We start from the raw sequence: 13,288 nt of genomic DNA, 5'->3' as shown, positions 1-13,288 counted from the left end.
AGAAAAAAAAGCCTGATAATTTAGTGCTAGTTTTGACTATTGCAACCTTAATGGAACCTCTTTGGTTTTGCCAGCTGCTCCATTGGTGTTTTAGGGAATGAATTGGTCTGGATGTTCCAAGACCTGGCCTGAATAACACTGAGGTTTTCCAGAATAGATTTGGTTGCTCATTTGTTTGCCAAACTCAAATTGTCTAGAGCGGCCAAGGTCAATCAACAAATTCTTGAAACAATATTGAAAAATTATTTATATTTCTTATACCAACCATTTTTATTATTGATGATGAAGCCAACAACTAAAAATGTAAAAACTTAACATTTGAAAACGGTTCTTTAAAGACCCTTGGTGTATTGTTTGTGCAACATGCAGCAAATTTTGTGGGAGCCCCACTTCAGTCCATCAGGCAAGATCAAAATTAAACAATGAAAGATTTGTGCATTAACCGGTCACTCAGATAAAGCTTTCACAACATATTCTCCCATGCAAAGTGAGGATTACACTTATAATATTCAGATCAAGTTCAATATTTTAGAAAAAAAAAAAAAATGAAACAAAGTACTTCCCAAGAAACACACTGACTATATTCAGTAAAACAACTAGGAGAAAAGATTTATAATGAACAGAGGATTGCAATTTTCTGTGAGAGTAGCCAGGAATTTTTCTTTTCGCTTGATAGTATACATGTCACATTGTCAACACTCCCAAGATTTGAGGGAATTTTGATATATAATGAATAGATCAATGCCTCACAGTTTTCTTATTCAATTATTTATTTCATTAATAAAGGCAACATCAGCAGTGAACTTCTTTTAACTTGTCTTCTCTCACACAGCATCTTAATTTCTTCAGCAGATCATGACATATTTACTCGGTAAATCAGTTGTCCCAAATATAAAATACAGAGATGACCAATTGACTGAAAAAAAAAAATATATATATATATATATCAATATCAGAGAGGTCAGGGGCATGTTTAGAAAATATCATTGTTTGGATTGTCTTGTGCTCAAAGCAGATCCTCCAAGGTGTTCAATCATTTCAAGGTCTGGACTCTGCCTTTACTTCATCTGCAAGTAAGATATCTGAATTAGCAATCGGCATTAAGAGATTAGGTTGGTGTACAAATTCAAGTTATATAATAGAATACTTACGTGTTAAAAATCATGGTCAAGCAAATGGATTTCCAAAAGAATCTCCAAAAGACCCAGAGCTCTGACCAATGGGCGCAGTCTGCTATTAAATTGGGGAAGGGCGAGAAAAATCATTTCTTGTTACGTGATAGGGTGGCGACATGTTTTAATGTTTACAGTTCTGTACCATGGCTACTGATGGTGCTCCAAACGGAGTGGAATTCGGGGCCCCAAATGCTTCATCAAACATGTCTGCATTGTGTCTTTGTCCCTGGACTGGTGCTGAACTGTTTGGGATGAGAGCAGAAGAGAAGGCTGCATCCAGCAGGCCGGTGTTGACGCAGGGAGCTGGCGCTGGCTTCGTAAGATCTACACAGGCATAATACAACGGTTAGCGAAAAATCTCAACAGCGAAACATTTATTTCTCATGCTCCTGTGGTTTACCGTTACCAACTGGTGACATTTGATTAATATCAAAGTCATCATGGTCCGCGGCATCTTGCACCAGGCCCACTTTTTTGGAGAAGTACTGCTCAAATGCCCCAGTTTCCTGGCTGCCCGCAGGTGAAGCAGAGTCACAGACTTGTTCTCCTTTTCTTGCAGGGATGGCAGGGGGTTTGGCCAGCTTGAAGTCCTTGAACATGTCCTTTCCTGTCTTCTTCTCTTTATCTCCTAGAGGGTCCAGGGCTGTGAAGGCACTGTTCTCGATCTTTGGCGGGGCCTCCTTTGCAGGTGGCCGAGGAGGAGGACGTGAAGGACCTGGCTGATCCCCCATTGAGGAAAACGGGCCCTGCTGGAAAGGATTGGTTGAGGCAAGTTGACCCCAGCCTGGAGGACTCTGTGGTCCAGGTGCGCCCCAGGCCAGATGAGGTGGCGAGAGGGGTGGAGGGCTGAATTGAGGTGGCATATTATGACCCCAAGCAGTGGGCGGTATGGGCAGGCCCCCGAAAGCAGATGGCTGTGGAAACACCGGCCTTGGGGGTGGTGCGGCCATCCCTGGCACTGAAAACATGGAGGGTGCAATGGTGGTGGGCCCCCAAATGCCTGCAGGAGCGATTCCGGTGGTAGCTGGAGGACCTAACTGAAGATCTCCTGGTGATGAGAAAGGTTGTAATAATGAGATTAAACCACATGAAATATAAATATAAGAGACATAGATCCTCATTGGCACAGGGTACTCTGGTGTATTACCCAAAGCAGCAATGGAGGAGGGAGATGTGTTGGCAGGTGCGTTGTTGAAAAGGTCATTTGGGGCGGGATCCGACTGACCTGGAGCGGCAAACAGGTCTGCTCCAAACAAGTCATTTGCTGTAGACTATTCCAGAAATAAAGAAAACAATGAGGAATATTGCAACAGCATTGATATTGTATAAAAAATGATGCATTGAAAAAGGCACAATACTGAGAAATAGAGCCCGACCGATAGGGTCTTAAGCTTTCATATCTACCATAGCCATTGATCTAGTCTGCTAAAACTTTTATCTGGTGAGCAAGCGAAGTCACTGGACTTTGATATCTAAGTAATGTACTAAAAGTATTAAACATCAAGTAATTCAACTTGATGACATCTTATGCTGATCAGTTTTTGAATGTAAAGTGAATGAATCATGACATTCCATACAGCAGGATAAGCTCTCCTGAAACTTAAATTTATTTATCGGTTTATGAAATGCATATGTTCTTTGTCCATGTGTTTGTCAGAGTGAGAAAAACTAGATGATAATCTGCTATCAAAGCAGAGACATATGGACCAATTATTTTTAATAAAACAGACATTGGTATTGCCTTTGAGGTACATCATCGGTCGAGCTCCACTTCAAATTTAAGATAATGCTGGTCAATTATAAAGAGTATGTGAACTTGGATACGTATGCATGCTGTAACACTTACCAGTGCTTAATTTCATGAAGCATGAATGTTAGAAGAAATGTCATAAGTGGAGACAAAGGGTACAGCATCTCAGACAAAGTGTCATTTATTCCAGGCAGTTAGGGAAGCATGTGACCACCGGTGCATCTATTCAAACAGAGCCGGTCCAAACGACAAGCCTTGACTGCAATCCTAAATTACAGGCTTTGGATCTCCACACAGTGCAACCTCGAGCACCCATGCAAAACCGAAATACTTATTGAGAGATGTTAGCGACCAAATTACGCAGCAGTCAATATGACCCACTTCAGCCATCACGCATGCAAGCACCACTATAAATAAACTAGCTATGCAATTTCACCTTTGCATTCCTCCGGCCTCGTCCAGCCTTAGAGCTCTGTGGAGGCGGGCTTATGACAACTGAATCCTTGCTATGAGTCACCGGGGCTTGTAGGTGATCAGTTATGCCGTTAGAAACATGGGGAGTTGTCAGAGGGGAGTCAAAAAATGGGTTTTGAGTGGCGAGTACAGGTCCAGAATCATTCCTGTCCATCATGGTGATAGCGCTGCCCTCAGTTATTTTGCCACCAAGAGGCCACTGGCCATTACTGAGAGCCTGGATCATGTTCTTACTGGATAATCCATTTATCTGCTGACTTTGTTGGTTCGATTCTTCATTCAAACTGTCATTAATTATTGTCCTGTAAGTGTTGCCAGCAGTGCCGATTAGGTGATTGGTGCTGGTGAGGGGATTCTGTGAATTATTGGGTGATTTAGAAAGGGGGTCATCTCTGAAAGGGTCACTGTCTGGGACTGGAAAGTAGCCAAACGTTGAGGAAAAGGGATTCTCTGTCTGGGAAGATTCCCTGTAGTCAGGGGCGCAGGAAGTTACAAAGGAGTTTCCCTTTATGCAATTCTGATTGCTGTCAACTTCAGCAGAAAAGTCCAGCAACAGAATATCATTAGAGTCCTGGTTAACATGAGAGGGACAGTGGGAGAGAAAAAGGAGATTCATAAATCAGTTCTGCAGAGGGAAATAAACATGTGTTAACAAGAAAATGAATCACATGGTGTGATAAGACATGACTATTCGAAACTGCTACCTGTAAAATATTTACCTAATTTAACAATATGTGTATTTATCACAGTCCAGAGTATATTTCCAACTTATTCCAAACACAATAGAGGGAATATTCAAGTCAAAGAGTTCTACACGTAGCAGCTTGAAATGTTTAATGACAATTAGTTTAAGCGTTTAACTCAATTCTTAAAAGAATCAGTCCTGTTATGATTAGATTAGAACCAATCGTTTAGTGCAAAAATATCGCTCTTTTAAGAATTGAGTGGACAAACAATGATCAGGGAGGGCCAAGGGGTTATTTCAAATGGAGTCATATTGCAAACACTTGCTCTCACAAGCACTGTGTCAAAGAAAAATGTGCAAATTGGGGAGACCTTTGAATCACTTGTAATGTTGATGTGATTTGTTTGACTTAAAGGGACATTTTGAAAACAAGGTCATGTAAACTTTGCCAAGTAACAGACTACCGTATCCCAGCTGATTCTAGACATACGTCTGAAAAACCGTCGAATGAATTCATTGAGAAAACTAATATTTTATTCAAGAATAGTTTCAAAATGATGCCTATTGGGAGCATCCGCTGGGAGTGCAGTCTGTAAATCGCTCCTAGTTATTAGACTTTAAAACCCTTCGCTTTTCCTGATGTGCTGACTTCTCATACTTACACAACAGTCGCGGGTGGAAAGATGAAGAAATTAGTATTTTCTTTTCCATTTTTTAGAAAAAAAAAAAAGCAAAAAAAAAAAAGGCACTTTTTTATTCATTTACTATTCTCAAATGGAAGCTTAGTCTGACTATGGACTGAATTATGACAGCTAAGTAGCCCAGATAATGGACACATTTTACATGATGGCAACACACTTACGTTTGGAGACTGGATGTCTGGTGGAGTCGACATGTCTCCAAAAAGGTCAAGCTGCTCCACTGGCTGGATACCAGCAAGAAACAGAAACATACTGTATTTATTTAGTCACTATAATTCATAGATACCTTATTCAGTTTAAAGTAGTAAACACAAGAGCCAAATCTCTTACTTGGGTTGTTTTCGTGTCCCCATCCATACTTAACAAGGCATCATTACCATTCTGAAAACAAAACCAAAAAGAAATAAACTGACAGTTTAAACGGAAAGACTTACTCAAGGTATTTGTTGAGAAAAAAAAAAGAAAAAAAACAGCATCCAAGTGCTTACCTCAACCACCGTGCTGCCATTTTCAACCTGCAAACAGAGGTGGGCTGTTAATGATTATACATATTTTCTTAAATTTACTGAGACGTGTCATACTGCATCATTGCATTGCAATGATGTCATTCATCGAAAGAACACTGAGAACCAGTGTTCGTATTCAGGAGGGACAAGCAGCCAGTTTCCCCTTCCCCATGACCACATCAAATGTTTTTATTTATTTTAAGAAAGAATATGCTCTAACCCGAAGTTTTGGAAAGAAAAACAACCAAATGAGGTGGTTACCTTCTTAGAGGTCTCTGCCTCTTTCTTTCTTGTGTTGAAGATGACTTGGAAGAGGTCTTTCAGATCAATGACCAAAGGTTCTGCCTGCATGGTGACAAAAGTCAGTCATATCTATTAGTTGTTGTGTTTTGAGTGCCACAAAGACCCATTCAGTCTATTTCCAAGTGTTGCTATGGGATGAGGTTTATAGTAAAAAAAATATTGAATAGGTTTGTTATTCAAAATAGATTTAGTTTTCAATTTTTATACAAATCATTCACATTTTTTGGCCACACAGTGAATATTGCAGAGGGTCCAATTACCCTCATCTCGGAACAAAATCTCTACACCGTATTTTTGTTTTTAAGCTACCAAAATGTGTAACTTGTTGCCTCTGAAAGAGTGCAGTCAGATCAATAAATTTGCTAGTCTGTCATTTTTTATTTAAATGCAGAAAAAAAATTGAATCTCTTTAAAACAGTGGTCACTTTTTCATTTTTATCATAGCAACTTGGATGTCTTTTGAGTTTGAGGGTAATGTCTTTGAGAATTTCTCAGACATTGTAAACCCAAACTACTCCATCCTGAATAACTCTTCCTGGGGGATGCCGAGGTGCCCCAGTTCAGTTATATAATTCCTTCAGTGTGTCCTTCGTCAACCTTGGGGCCTCCAAGCAGTTGGATAACCCTGGATGCAAAAGAGACGGCTTTTTATTCATTATGTCCCCGCGGATATCCGACATCCTCACCCCCTCTCTATGCCCGACTACCCTGGGCAGGAAACCGATTTAAAACTATCACAAGGATCTTAATTTTCTTCGTCACTTTCTTGTGACCAGGATTTGAGAGATGTGCTGTCCAGCTTGGTTCCTTCAAAGTCAGCATCTGCAAGGTCTACTTTATTGCTGACGCCCCACTGATCACTCTACCCGACTCGAGTTTTGTCTCGCCCTAATTCATGAACAGCAGGTACTTCAACTTCTTTACTAAAGTCATTATGTTCTTTAAATTTGAAGGGAGCATTCCACTGCTTTCCGGCAGAGTGTCATGGATTGTCGCTTGGAACTGCTGACTCTCATCCTGCAAGCGTTGCACTCGGCCGCAAACTGCCTTTAACCGGCTTGGGGTCAACAGGACTACGTAACCCGGAAAAGGCAGATTAGCAACGCTAAGTTCCCTGAACAGGCCACTGTCCTCCCGCTGACTGTGCCTATAGATCTTGTCCATGAAGGCCATGGGCAGAACCAGAGACAAAGGGCAGCCCTCACAGAGCCCAAAAAGGAAAATGGATTACATATCATGAAGGGAACATGGACTCAAATCCAACACCAGTCCATCAAAACCCAAAATCTTGTAAAAACGACCACAGTAACCTATATAACCACTCCGCCCCCCCACCCCCCACCCACAAAACGGGAATGCAATTTTACACCTTCAGTGCCACATACAGATGTAGGCCATACAGCAGGATTGTACTCCAAAGATCCCCACCCATACCCCTCAATTGTCAGACAGGCTCTTAACTCTGCATTGTTCCTCTTAAATTCAAAAGTTCAAGCCAGACCCCTCTTTCTTCCAGTCCCTATTTTAATTAGAGGGTTTCACCTTAACAGCCAAGCTGCGGGTAATGTCCTGATCTCACTGCAACACTGGAGAGGCTTGTCAGTCCCAAAATGTCCACATCCTTCATCATCCACAGACCCATTTTGAACAAACCTTCCTGATGACTTCACTCTACCACCGGAGGTCACTTCCTGCTCTCCCTTCACAGAAAGTATGGAGCAGGTGCTTCCAAAACTAGTTTACCAGTTCCTGAAATGGACCCGCCAACATGCCATGATGTGCAGTACGTAACAGATAGAAACAATTCTCCTCCTCCAATGTAGACACCATAAGACAATGCCTGCATCCCTTCCAGGCAGTTTGAATGAATCATCAACCCCCCCGGGGTGTTCTCACCATGCCCTTTAGAGATAAATCACACCTGTCCATCTAACTATCAAGTACTTTCAGGGATCCCGGGGACAAATAAGTCGAATCTCTGGCGTGATAGCCACCAAAAATCCTCCGACCATTTCTTTCAGGATGCGGAAGACATTCCTCTGGAGATGCAAATTGAGACCGTGCAGACGGGCTCCTCAGTCAGACATTCTGAGTTTACCGGCCCATTTTGTTTGGGCTTCTCACATCTGTCCAGCAGACGGCCGCGCTACCTGAGCCAACCCTGCACCATGTGATGATCAGACGATAACAAATTAAGACCTTCCAAATTAAGTCACTATCATTTGGCTGTTAATGTCGGTGTGGGTTTTATATGAATTCTTTATACATTCATTCATTTCATTTGAGGAGTTTGTTTTACAATTGAATGGCATGTGGAATTTAAATTATTTGTTTTACTAGGAGATAGTATTTAATCTCCCAGTATGACTCTGAGCTGTAATTTTTTATAAAGGTGATTGTAGTTAACTGAAAGTCCCTTTTTATTATTTGTGAACAAAAGAGGTAATTGCTTAAAAAGTGGATTTATTTCCCCATTTCATACATTCAGAACCGAATAAAAAAGGGCAAACATTTTTATTTTTGAAATAATTCTTAGCTTTTGGGAAAAATGACAAAAGTCTCTTGGACAAACACTCAAGTGTTACCTGTTGTGCAGTCTTTATGGCAAAGAACTGGTGCTGGCCCTCTGCTCCGCACACATATCCAAAGGCCCTGTTATCTGTCACATCTCTGGCAATGAAGGAAATCTTATTCACCGCGTGCTCATGTTCAATTACCTGAAAAGAACAGGAGAACATTGTCAATAATCACAGAACGGAGAGTAAATGGAATAAGAAACAGCCAGACTCACTCCTGATTTCTCGTCAACGATCTTGATGCCAGACATGGAAATATTGATCCAGATCCTCTGTTTGTGTTTTCCTTGGGATCGTGCAGCGACTGCCATGCCCTGTGGGCAAACAGATAAACACTATGTTTTTTTGCCCTCACGCAAATGCAGCAAAAGTAAATAAATCACATGACTGCCGATATGGTGACCCATCACAGTTAAAGAACTCAGCTAAGGATTAGTTAGCAACAGCGAGAGGCTCGCGCCACTTGCAACACGAGTGCTGACTCAAAATACTATCCTCAAAACGTTCATCAACAAACATCAACACTACAGTGCCATTTCCCTGGGATAAGTACTGCAGCTTTAATTTTAAACAGTCCTGATTATCTTAAACACATTCCTTGAGTGTTCCTTCCAAATTCTAACATTTCAGGGCTACAGAGTTTGTTTGAAGCTTCTTCTGGGAATACATGAATGCATGCAAATAGTGATAAAATTCCGAGATTGTATCCACATACAGAATGCATTAGGATACAAAAATGAAGACAGATACAACTGATGCTTCAAGAAAACACTTGGATCAGTTCAATAGTGGCAAAGCCCAACAGTGTCTCTTGTAATTAACTGAAGCTGCTTTAATAATCATGGGATTCGCATGAATATGCTTCCCACATGACCAAAGTATTGTTCTACATCTGGAAAAGCTAACTAAAGTGTCTAAAATGATTAATGACTTCATGGCACCACAGGCAATGTGCGCAAATACCACAATGGCTTGGGTTCAAACTGATCAATCAGCTCAACGTCAATCGATGTATTTTGCCATTGTATTGATCAATATAACACACGGTGCAGCTACAGCAAAAGTCTGTGGAGTGGTAAAAAAAAAAAAAAAACCTCTGGTCCAGCAAAGCATTGTTATGTAGCCATGCTTGTTCAATTCCGAATACAGAGCACGTCGGAAATCGGGAGGAACTGAAAGTCCAGTGACTGGTTCTTCATAATTTAGTGACTCACGATCATCTCCTCAGGTACAATAAGGGTTTTACAAGTCAAGGACGCCCAGAATCAAATACCGTAGATACTGTAACAGACAAACCTCACTTGATATTGCCGTTAACACGGATCTTTGATGGAACATCAAACGTGTAAGTGCTTTGCATTCTGGATTTTTTTTTCTAAACTATCGCAGTGTCTTAAAATCATCTGTGCTGCTTTTCTTTCACAAGCTGCACCTTCAGTTTCATCATGGAGTCCTGGCACATCTTGTCTCCTCGAGCTTCTTGGACATCATCTATGCCGATCAGCTTGGCCTTGTACCTCACGCCATCCCCCTGAAACCTGGCCAGCAGGTATTCATCCGTCTTCTCAGTTACTGTAAAAAAAAAAAAAAAAACATTTCAATTGCATACTTTGAAATAGTTCTAAAGGACAAACTCTTGATCAAGACAACTGTGATTAGCTCCACCTTTCTTCTTCTCTTTCTTGAATGGGACCTTGGATGTGGCTGTTATGGGGGAGGTGGGTGGGCTACCGGATGTTGAGGTTGTAGCCGGGGATGCGACACTGGGATCGGCGGGGGTCGGCACGCTGTTCTCCACCTCTGCAGACATGGTGCGCACCAAGCCTCACTGGACAAGTGGAGTGTGGAGGAGGAGGGCTGATGAAGACAGCTGCTCTGTATCTGGGGGCACTGAGGGCAACCGGGCAGATGATTCTTAACATCCACTCATGCTTTATTCGTCTGTGGTAGAAAAAGAGAAGCGGGTCACTATGTGCATTCAGAAAAAGAGAAGTGAGGTTTAATGCATGCGTTTTCCTGTTGAAAACGCAAATGTTGTAAAACGCTATACACGGCAACCGTTTAAAATTCTTCGGACCATCCTGAGAGGATTTTAAGTAGCTGTTTAAACTTTTTTTTGCACATCATAAACAATTTTATTCTTTTAATGATCTACTGTAAACATTTACAAGCATAGAGACAACAGAGAGAGAGGAAGCCAAAAAAAGACATGACATATCCTCATATGACCAGGGCCACTAAAAACTCACACTTTACCCATGATTTGAACATGCTTTGTCAGTGTTTCAGACCATAAAACTGAGAAAAAAAACAGAAGGAACTAGAAAAAGGCAGCAGCAGAACAGGAGGACATGTAAAATGTGCACAATCTGAAAACAACTGGTGCAAAAGATTTTCCAATGAAAAACAGAAAAGTCCCTCATTTCCCATCACCACTGAACCAATGTATTTTGCCAAATCAAGTATAATATTTCAATGTATCCAACCCCTGCTTATTCTCGTTCGTAAAGCGTTTTAATGGAAAGCATCATTTAACTACGTTTGTTGTTAGTTCTAACAAAGTGCAGGTCAGGCGGGTCCCATCGCTTGCGGTTATACATTTTCGGCTTGTGAACAGATCATCAATTTCACATAATTGCAAATAACTGTGCAGGAAACGAATCAGTGTCATATATGGAACATAAAAAGTCCACAACAGCTGAGATTCACCAACATCTCCTCACCCTCCGTTGAATACATCTTTGTTTTTGTTTTGTTTTTTTTTGCTTTTTCTAAGATCACTCAACCAGCAAAGTCATAATTCCAATTACAAAATTAAACAATTACAATAAAATGACATTTACAAATATTTTACTAGGGGACGAAAAAAAAAAAACAAAAATCATAAAACAACTTCAACTCCTGTTCTACACAACCAGCGCTCCCTGACACAAACACGATGCCAAACGGGAGATACATACCTCTGGCAGTGGCTCCAGAGCCTGCACTGTATACCGCACCGCTCTAAAAGGACTGGTGGGTTGACCAAAGGTCGATAGTGGGTAAAGGTCAAGCAATTACATAAAGTTTATCTTGTGCTAGCAGAGCAGAGGAACTTGTGATGCCCAGCTAGGTATCTATCACCTCTACAATAATCATTTACTGACAAATTACTGCCATGAGCTTAAAAAGTCTTTATTTAATTCACCGACAAGGAGTAACAAGGTTAAGTGAAAACCCAGAGCGAGTCACAACATCAAATGTATTTTATTGTGAAAAATACTTGAAGTTTCAACATTTTATGGTTAGTTTTGAAGTCAATCACAGAGGAAATGACAGTTGAGCGGATAAGATAACAGAGAGATGTCAGGTTGAAACACATCATCTGAGACCAGCACTGTGCTGATATTAGCCAGTGAAAAACAAAAGCTACCATACCGTAGAAGTGTGTAGATATACTCCAATGGCAGACAGTATTAATATACAAATGCTTTTCATTACACGGCAAGACATCCGCTATTTCAGTAAAAGCGCAACCATACCTGGAAATTTTGAAACAAGACCAATATTTCATGCATGCAAATCATTCTCAGTAAATCAGCTGATAATCCATGTTAATTAATTGGCAAACTGTGCTGTCCGTCTAAATTATAGTAAACATTGATACAGTCATGTGAAATGCTGCTATTTTAAATCAAGCTCATCGGCTGATCAGTTTGGATTTGGATAACAAGGGGGACAGAACTTTTTTTTTTCTCAATTAATGTCATTTTAGGGTGAGAGTCATTCTTTGTATAATAATATTCAATTGCTTAAACCAGAGAAGTTTTTTTTTTTTTTTAATCCCTCCGAAACATTTGTGGATCTCAATCCAGAAGAATCGGCTTGACACAGCAGCAGTCAAACACAGAAATATCAATTTTATGCACTAAAATGCCACAGTTAATGATAAAAAGCCTTAAGATAACAAGGGGTGGCATTTAAATGGTGGCAAATGGTAGGGGTGGGAGCGCACGTACATGCACAAGCTGAAAAACAAAGCATAAACCTGAGACACTTGCTGATGCACCACTTACTCGACTGTAACACATGACTTGCCAGTAAAGACAGGGTCTCTATCTGCAGATAGCCGGCTTATAAAAAGGTGAAATGTCAGCAGCTGATTTAAGAGTTGGAGTTAAAGGATTACATTGTGAACGATTTAAAAAAAAGGAAACCGTAGGCAGCAAAAGAATAAAGAAAAATTAAAACTAACTTTGTTTGTTTGCCCAGCATCCAACGATGCCCATGACGCAAATAATTGAAATTTGGAGTTTGTCAGCAGAATAACTGGTGTGCAAATGGCCAAAAAAAAAAAAAAAAAACATAAAATGTCACAATCCTGCGCACGTCAGGAAACGTAAACTCCTGCACATCTGGAGGAAATCAGGGGAATGACTCAGTCTGCAAGTGAATGAGATGGTGAAATACCACAGGCGCACTGTGAACACCGAGGGAAACACTTTCATACACTGAAAGGGGGGATGCAATAAAAAGTAAGATGATGAGACAGAAAGCACGATGAAGAGTCAGCGTTTCAAGACAAAAAAATAAACTAATTGTTAAATGGGTTGCGGCTGGGGAGACTGAAAAATGTTTTAAAAAGTTTTACGCAACAACCAAAGCAGAAAAGAACCACGAAATGCATTTTGAACGAACCTGAAAACAATATGGACAACTCTCTCCCGTGCGCCGGGGACAAGTTTGACGTTTAAAACTCACTAAAACAATATTTTATTTACTTTAAACACCCCCCCGCCCCCCCCGGTTGGTTCTACCGTTCTCCCGGGAGAAGCTCAAATAACGCACGGATGCGCAAAGCGGACGGAGATGTCGCGAATCCCGGTAATACCTACCGTGACTTTCGTCCCCGCTGTGCGTCCGCGGCGCTGGCGCACAAAAAAATGAGGAGAGAAAGAAAAAAAAAAATCAAACACAGCCTCAGAAACCGAGCAGCAGTCAGATGTTTTCCGCTCGATGCCGCGGTCGGAGGGAATAGACTGCCGAGGCGGACTCCCAGTTTAACCCTTCGCCTGCCGGCGATCCCTTCCAGCTGGAGGAGGGGCGGCGGCGCTGCTCACGTGGAACAAAATAAAACAC

At 41.2% G+C, this 13,288-nt stretch overlaps 1 protein-coding gene across 5 annotated transcripts; it reads right to left on the bottom strand.

The window, feature by feature from the left end:
- Positions 1-752: 752 nt before the first annotated feature.
- On the bottom strand, positions 753-13,185 carry dab2 (DAB adaptor protein 2). Of its 5 annotated transcripts, none has more exons than XM_086152308.1 (15): positions 13,045-13,185; positions 9,836-10,111; positions 9,603-9,742; positions 8,386-8,484; positions 8,180-8,311; positions 5,553-5,636; positions 5,274-5,300; positions 5,116-5,166; positions 4,947-5,009; positions 3,362-3,970; positions 2,323-2,446; positions 1,576-2,223; positions 1,318-1,499; positions 1,152-1,233; positions 753-1,067 (listed from the first exon to the last, which is right to left on the bottom strand). In XM_086152308.1, exons 2-14 carry the CDS (start codon positions 9,978-9,980, stop codon positions 1,168-1,170), a joined length of 2,370 nt encoding a protein of 789 aa, XP_086008434.1. In that variant the 5' UTR covers positions 9,981-10,111; positions 13,045-13,185; the 3' UTR covers positions 753-1,067; positions 1,152-1,167. The 5 variants fall into 5 exon arrangements, with proteins under 5 accessions (XP_086008434.1, XP_086008435.1, XP_086008436.1 ...); XM_086152309.1 differs by having other exon boundaries at positions 1,152-1,230; XM_086152310.1 differs by having other exon boundaries at positions 2,401-2,446.
- Positions 13,186-13,288: the final 103 nt, after the last annotated feature.

Source organism: Fistularia commersonii, chromosome 9 (assembly GCF_037954325.1).
Source record: "Fistularia commersonii isolate RoL2024-O1a breed Wild chromosome 9, RoL_Fcom_v1.0, whole genome shotgun sequence".
In the NCBI taxonomy this organism is placed as follows: domain Eukaryota; kingdom Metazoa; phylum Chordata; class Actinopteri; order Syngnathiformes; family Fistulariidae; genus Fistularia; species Fistularia commersonii.
Note: the sequence above shows the minus strand (reverse complement) of the source record. Positions and strands in the feature narration are given on the sequence as shown.

Coding starts and splice junctions, on each gene's coding strand:
- dab2 (XM_086152308.1), bottom strand. CDS start 9,980: ATGTCTGCAGAGGTGGAGAACAGCGTGCCGACCCCCGCCGATCCCAGT. Junction 5,010..5,115: donor GGGACACGAAAACAACCCAA/GTAAGAGATTTG, acceptor GCTGGTATCCAG/CCAGTGGAGCAGCTTGACCT. Junction 1,234..1,317: donor GAGCACCATCAGTAGCCATG/GTACAGAACTGT, acceptor CCAATTTAATAG/CAGACTGCGCCCATTGGTCA.